Source organism: Aplysia californica, unplaced genomic scaffold (genome assembly GCF_000002075.1).
Source record: "Aplysia californica isolate F4 #8 unplaced genomic scaffold, AplCal3.0 scaffold00014, whole genome shotgun sequence".
NCBI classification, from domain to species: domain Eukaryota; kingdom Metazoa; phylum Mollusca; class Gastropoda; order Aplysiida; family Aplysiidae; genus Aplysia; species Aplysia californica.
The window spans coordinates 129,380-137,373 of NW_004797284.1; the positions used below are offsets into that span (position 1 = coordinate 129,380).

A 7,994-nucleotide genomic window follows, 5' to 3' on the forward strand; every position below is an offset into this window, starting at 1 on the left:
GGAAGATGAATGTCTATAAGCAGAGAGAGAGAGAGAGAGAGAGAGAGAGAGAGAGAGAGAGAGAGAGAAACTTTGATTCCTATAATCAAACAAACAATTCAAGAACCCCCCGTATCTGTTTCCAGTCGTCCACATCGCTGAACAAGTCGGCTAGCCAAGCTTCCCTCATCTCTGTGGCGGACATTGACATCCGGCAGCTGTTTACCCACGTCAGCATCTACAAAGGGACCGTAGTGGCCGTGAGGAAGGTGAACAAACCGCATATAGAACTCACCAGAAGCGTGCGCAAGGAGCTGAAAACGGTAAGGATAAAAAGGAATGAAAATGTAGGTGCGTTGATGAAAGAAGGATACGGAACCGATAGCTTGTTGAGATGGTTGCATGGTTTGCATTCAATGTGTTTATCTGTAATGTCAAATATGACTACGCTGTTATTTTTAATGCCATCAGTAGCCTGGTCATTTGGCTAACGGACTCGTAATAAAAATTTTGGTCGAGGGTTTGGATTCCATGGCGTGCCCAACGTTATGTCTCTGGGGTTTAACTCCCCTTGCAACACTGTAAGATTATTTAAGAAGTGGGAACTCAAAGTGTAACGTCTGTCACCTATAGCAAATAAGCAAATGGGAATAATTCTTGCAATATGCCTTTCCCAAGGGCTCAACCTAGGACCAAGGTGAGCTTCTAACCTGTGTTCTTATGATTATTAATTTGGCAGACAAACAACAAGACTACTGACGCACCTCACTCAGATGAGAAATGGATAAACGGTAAGACAGTTGAAGGTCATGCCTGTACGTCAGTGTTCGAAAGCTTGTAAAACAGCATGTTATTCTCCCCCCAGGCGCGAGAACTACGTCACGACAACATCAACCCGTTTATCGGCGCATGCGTTGATCCTCCACACATTGCGATCGTCACAGGGTATTGCAGCAAGGGCAGTTTACAGGTGCGTGTGTTGGTGTTTCTTTTTTATATGTAGATGTTTTACGCCTCCATCTACACAGTCTACACCAATTAGGAAGCGGGCTTCGACCACCTGTCAGGGTCAACTTGGGCTGAGAAGGAGACAAAAGATCAAGATACGCGAAACACATTTTCTCCCCTTTCAGGAATCGTACTCAGGTCTGTTGTGTGTGACCCGGAGCGCCTAAGCGCTTTTCCCTTTCGTCAACCCGCAGCCACCTCCCAATCGTCAGCCACCCCCAACCTTTGACACGGGTCAAACTTCCATCTATTTATAGGTAGTTACCGGAACATGTATAGGTGAAGTGATGTGCCGTGATAGTCGCGATATATTATTTATTGAGATTGTTTTGGTCTCTCTTTACTCATCACCACGAGAATTTCTTGAAGTTTTTCCATGGACTCTGCCTTTGCTAAAATCTCGAATCTAGATCTAGATCTAGATCTAGAGTTGTAATCTAGTGGCAGGTTGCAGATTTCTGTTGTTATCCAGTACATTCCAGAGATTAAATAAATTGGACTAGACTCTAGATCTAGTAGTAGACTCTTCTTCTTCTACTTCTAAACCTTCGAGATTACAAAGGCCAAGCCTAGGCTTGTAAGGATTCGTTTTGTTAAATGTGTTGTTTAACACAAAGTCTATGAAGTTAGCAAACCTAACACATTGTTTTCTAACGAAATGATGCTTAAATTGACTTTTATATTGTCAATAAGAGATCAAGTTTAATCACCTAATCATTTAAGTAAGGAAGTGGCTATTGCTATCCTCGCCCGGGGTGAGAATAAAAACCCTACGATTGACCTCTCACCCCGGGTGAGACTTGCCAGCGTTGGCTATTCTCACCCAGTGTGAAACAAGACCTGTTTTTCCTAATTTCGAAATGCTTTCTATCGGTGTGGATGATCAAATTGACAAAGGCAAAGAAAAAAAAATGACGTTATAGCACAAAAGTAAGCTAATTTGATCGTCTACAAAGATGCTATGGCTCTTTCACTTTTCGAATCGACCGAACTACGCGGGTCACCATTTCGTTTTGCCCGAAAGTTCTCGCAAGATCTACTCCTCCCCCTTCTCTCTCTCTCTCTCTCTCTCTCTCTCTCTCTCTCTCTCTCTCTCTCTCTGTCGGCAATTTATTAAATCTGCAACCTGCAATTAGATTACAACTAGATCTAGATTCGAGACTTTAGTAAAGGCAGAGTCCAGGGAAAAACATCAATTAAATTCGTGTGGTGCAGATGAGTAAAGAGAGACCAAAACAATCTCTCTATTGCGACTATCATTGCACATCACTTCGCCTAATACATGTTCCGGTAGATTTAACTACCTATAAATAGATGGAAGTTTGACCCGTGTCAAAGGTTGGGGGTGGCTGACGATTCGGAGGTGGCTGCGGGTTGACGAAAGGGAAAAGCGCAGCGCCTAACAGCTATACCATAGAAGCCAGCTCTAGTGCTTCTGCTCGAGCCTTGTGTTGACAGTTAACGTTCAAATACATTCATCGGGACCTTATTTTGGAAGGTTGAAGTTTATTACCTATCTAACAGATACGACACAGCTTCCCGGAAAGCCAAAAAGTGTTTCTAATTTTTCTAAAGTCTGCTGGGGTAGTAATGGCAAAGCTCAAGTGGGCATGCTGTCAAGCAGTACTTATTAACCTTTTTATCGCAAGTGCCCACGTCTTTGACGAGACTCTATCCCATTCAAAATATGAGCTCACGAGCAGACATCAAGTTGTAGACAATTGCACCACTGTGATTCGCTTGTTGACTCGAGAGATTACGACAAGATATAAACATGGATATAGATGAAATTAATACCAATGCTTGCTTTCAGTTCACAAACTCTTACCCCCTTCCCTACAGACACACACACACACACACACACACACACACACACACACACACACACACACAAACACACACACACGCACACTCGTATATACACACACACACACACACACACACACACACACACACACACACATATACGTAAGCTCACAACCTCTCCCATGTTGTTGTTTTTCATTTAACAACAAGAAAAGAAGACATTAGCTGAATACAAAATAAGATATTATTTCCAGAACAATTATCATTTGGAGTGAGTTGAAAAGAAGAAAGGAACCAACACCTACCCCAAAGCCCCCCCCCCCCCCCCCCCACGCGTAAAGCGCAAACAGCGAGGGGCAAGAGAAGTATACTTTCCGGAACATTCTAGACAGAGAATAGTATTTGTATTGCAACATACACATGAATGGCTGTAAAATTATTGCGTTGGTTTTGTACTCAGAGGTTTTTCAGTACCAATTAAAAAGCATTAGCTCAAAAGAATAGAACCACCCCTACCCCCATTAAAATATCGATACACTCACGCAGGGAAAGAACGTGAGTTTGTATCTGGAGCTTGATTGAGTGCACTTTCCCTCAAAACAGAGCTCAATGCATTCATGTTTAAAATTCTGAGAGGGGCTTTAATTCGAGCCGTGTCATCAGCATCAGTTTAGCCCTTGCTTATCACATCAAAACCCACATTAAAATCCCTCAAAGACATCTTAACAATTTATAACTACCGTGAAAAAAATACTTATAAAAAAAACCTAAAACATGCACGTAAGTGTCTCTTATTTTGGTACGGTTTATATATAAAATAAATAACGTTGGAGAATGTATTTAATCTTTCAAAAAGTAATACACATGAAGCAATTTGCACCAGCCCAAGCGCAACCTCAAACTCTTTTCTATTGTAATCACTTTACAATTTACACTTGTAAATACCTGAAAACCCCCAAGAGGTGTATCGTAACATTAAATGAGACGATTTCGCCTCATGTTCTCTGCCCTGATCGCACAATGGGCTGTGAATTAGGTTAGCGCTATTTCCGTCCACACATCTCTAGATTCATGGCCATTAACGCCCATTACTACACTTTCATCCTTTCAACTTATTTCACTCGTGGAGTTTTTGCTCTTGCATTTATGTCCGAATAATGTTCTTAAATCACTGCATCCATCTAACCCCTTGCGAAAAGAGACTTGCTTTGTCAGAGACACTGATGCCGTGAATCAGAAAATTGTCTGAGCTCAGGTTTGGGTAATCTATCTTTCTATCTATCTATCTATCTATCTATCTATCTATCTATCTATCTATCTATCTATCTATCCATCTATCTATCTATATATCTATCTATCTATCTATCTATCTATCGATCTATCAATCTATCGATCGATCTATCTATCTATCTATTGATGTTCCAACCTGTCGAGCTATCTTGTTAGTATTCCCAAATTGCAATCTGAGAGGATAATTTTGTTATTATCTGATCGCTTTGTTTGTTTTTTGTTCACCTTCTCTGTCTTCTTTTTTTCGTTTGCCATCATCTCCCCGCCCCCTTTCCCAGACTTTTGTTCCTAACCGTAAGTTTGTTTGTATTTTGATCTGTTTGTGCGTGAGAGTGTCTGTCTGTCTGATTATCAGTCTGTCAGTACCTCTCTCTTTCTCTCTCTCTCTTGCTCTCTCACTCTCTTTCTCTCTCTCTCTCTCTCTCTCTCTCTCTCTCTCTCTCTCTCTCTCTCTCTCTCTCTCTCTCTCTCTCTCTGCCTCTAAGCATTTTTGATCATTGCATAAATTCCCATCCTTCAAACCCCCCCCCTCTCTCTCTCTCTCACTCTCTCTTTCTCTCTCTCTCTCTCTCTCTCTCTCTCTCTTTTTTTCTCTCTCTCTCTCTCTCTCTTATTTTACGCGTTATTTGCGAGGGAATTTATTTTTTAGAGCAGAGGAAAAGAAAGCTCTTCCACCCAACAGTGGGCGCGCTCATTAAATTCTCATTTGCAGTTCTCAGATGTCTTGATGGTGCTTTCATTATGGTTTCAATTTGGAAGATGTAGCTACCAGTGTCTGTGGTGTAGCGGTTAGCGCTAAAAACATGAGTTCAAAAAATCTCGGAGGTCCGCTTTGCAAGCTGCACACATTAAAGATACTTGGGTGGTCCTAAAATCAACAAGTGTACTCTTCAGTCGCTACCCGGGCAAAATTCAAAATTTCCTACCAACTGAAAACCCGAGCGCTCATATGACCTCATGCAGTTGTGAGCGCCATTAAACACTAAAAAAAAAGAGAGATGATTTAAGCTTTCGTTTCTGTCTAAGGTAAACTATCGATGGTGGTAAATAACAGTAAAGTATAAGCGCAATATAATATTACTATAATCTTTATTCTAGGAAACATAATTATTTATTGACTTCAATTCTTCGCTTAAATAAGTGACGCATGTCCCCACATTCATCTATGATGGCCATTTCTAAAGAACAAATGATATTTGTCAGAATGGAATCTGTTTATTATATTTTATTTTTCAGGACATTTTGGAGAATGAAGACATCCAGTTGGATTCCATGTTCATAGCTTCCCTTGTATTCGACATAATTAAGGTAAGTTCAATCATTTAGCTAGAGAAGACGGAAATCATGATTAACGCAGGGGTGGCGCAGAAAATGAAATATTAAACTCATTGTTTGTTGATTATGTTTTAGAACTTCCTTCATGATGCTACCCCACCCCCTCTTCCCCCTTTCGATCCCCTTTTCTTTACCTTTAGTCTTGGTCAGCAGTATTAACAATAATATGTCTTCTTTGTAGAATAAATAACATGATTTTGCTTTTTCTGTAGGATTTAATTTCACTTTCTTTGTACTGCTGTAGTCGTTGTTTATGTTGTTAAATGTGAATTATGAAAACTTACTATAAAAAAAAAAGTTCACTTAAATCAGCAAAAGTACAATTTGCTTCACAGGGTATCAAAAAAGTACAGAAACAGTTTATTATACATTGGGTAAAAGGCAGATCCAGACGACGGGTCAATCATACTGTCTCGAGATACATCTGAAAAAATAGCGATCCTTTCGTACAAAAGATCGAAGACAGACAATGTACTCTTGTCCCCTACTTTACCTCTCAGACTCTTGGGTAGGAACTGACTTAGTATAGAAAGAGGCGAAAAGCTAATGGAATGTAAGAGAAAAAACCTTAACTCGTATGATTCTTACTTCTTGAGAATCGTACATGTGTGAAGGATTGTAAAGTTAAGCATTATTCTTTTGTATCATATGCATACATCAAGTTATAGCGCTTAGTATTGTTTGCTTACTTCTTAATTATGCTTTTTTTTGCAGAAGTAGTGCTTCACTTTAAAACTAAATCTAGACGTTGATTTTTCTGTCGTCGTTTGATACTTTTGGCCACAGAGGATTCAAAATTATTTGAAGAGGAATGTTCTGTTTTGCCTTCTTTAAAGTGGAAAATAACGTTAAAGGGGCGTTGTAAAGGTTTAAGAAATAGTGATGTAAACGGTTAAAGTGAGAATTGAAATAGAAAGTGAAAAGGTCATGCATTCAAGATCCAGTACAATACTAAAGTTACTTTCACTTTTTAGGCGTCGAAAAATACAATGTGAGATCTAAATTGATCCTTCCATGGGCTTTGGGAGATCAACGCCAAACAGTGTCTCCTCAAAGCCAAAGAGAGATTAAAACCTTCCGTTTTCCCGTCCAACGCTTTCTCTCTTCGAAGGAACCTCCGGTACAAAAAATCCCATCCTTAAAGATCTTAGATATACTGAGGAATTAAACGAATTATCAAAAGTCAATATTTGCAATGGCTCAAGGGAACATTATAAAGACCTTTAAAAATGATGCATTTCTCTTTTTTAAGTTAACCCCCCCCCAATCAAAATAGAATGGCATGCGGGCACTACTAAGACATCAAATGAATAAATATTAATAGTTTATTGATTGTCCTGTACTAAGGACTCTGTCGTCTAATGTCTTCATAGTCTTTAGGTTGTTGAAAAAACTTATTCACTGTGTGGCCTCAGTCCAGCTTCAAGAAAAGAATAATTTGTCGGAAGCATTTTATCATAAGGTGAGCAAATGCATGCGTCAGCTATCCGTTACTTTGAGGCGCGATCTATGAGAGATTATCGAAAACTCCGATTCTTACGTTGAAAGGATTCAACTCAGAAGAAGTTACTCCTTAACAAATTTATTGAACGTGCTTATCTCTGCCTGAATATTTTGTTTAGAGCTTTCTTTTCGAGACAGGCGAATTTCAAATGCACTAATGATACGTTGTCTTTCGTACCTCTTGCCGGTCCTTGCCTTTCCTGTCTGCAAGGGGCCTTGATACAAAGGAATTAACTCTGTGATCGTGAGAGAAGTGCAGAGAAAAGTAAAATAAAAAGAAAGGGAGGGGGGGGCTGTTAGGGATATGGTTTAACGTCAATCCTTTGTGAGAAATTAATGGTTGTCCCATCATTTCTTTTGTTCTTACTTAATTAAGTTCAGACAAAGGGTTGCTGCTTCTGTTTTTGGCATCTTTCTTGATGATTTAATTATTGTTAATAAAATTAGTACTGACAATGCTATTGCCGGTGTTGCGTTCAAGGTTACATGGTTTTACTTGTGATAACGCTGTAGGTTGTGACTGGCAATAGTGCAGTTAAGAAAGTTGTAATTGAAATGCTTGCTAGCTTTTCAATCTAGGGTGGGTAAACCAAAGAACAGACGTACACAAAGATAGGTTTACAGTTACAAGGCAGTAAATACTCCCAGAACAACAAGAAACATGATAGTTTGTGCTGTAGCAGATTAGGAGCCTGGCATTATTTATGTACAATTGGCGCTGGAAGACAGGTATTACTTTATGTTTGTAAAAACAAAAGATCGAAGAGATTGAACAGATGCCATAGTTGTATACACTATCCCAGAAAAAAAGATGGTGATACTCCAAATTGTGGTAAACGTCCCCAAATGGGTTTCAAACCCACACGAAAGCTGTGGAAGGCGAAGTAACGGGCTATTGCAAAGCGACAGGATCTGTAAAAATTCAGAAATAGAAAGAAAAACTCTACAAAGACATAATTGACAAGGTGAAAAGCAACAGAGATAGGCTGTTCGATACGGAGAACCTTATAATATGCACACCCCCTCCCCCTACATTACATACATAAAAAACACCACACAAACACTCGGCTATA

At 39.6% G+C, this 7,994-nt stretch overlaps 1 protein-coding gene across 1 annotated transcript in view; it reads left to right on the top strand.

The window, feature by feature from the left end:
• Positions 1–7,994, top strand: part of LOC101863071 (receptor-type guanylate cyclase Gyc76C) — a 135,487-nt gene that overhangs the window by 115,822 nt on the left and 11,671 nt on the right. Inside the window, exons 11-13 of the mRNA XM_013084916.2 lie at positions 126–302; positions 845–949; positions 5,320–5,391. Coding sequence (XP_012940370.1) covers positions 126–302; positions 845–949; positions 5,320–5,391 — 354 coding nt within the window. The remainder of the gene's footprint in view (positions 1–125; positions 303–844; positions 950–5,319; positions 5,392–7,994) is intronic.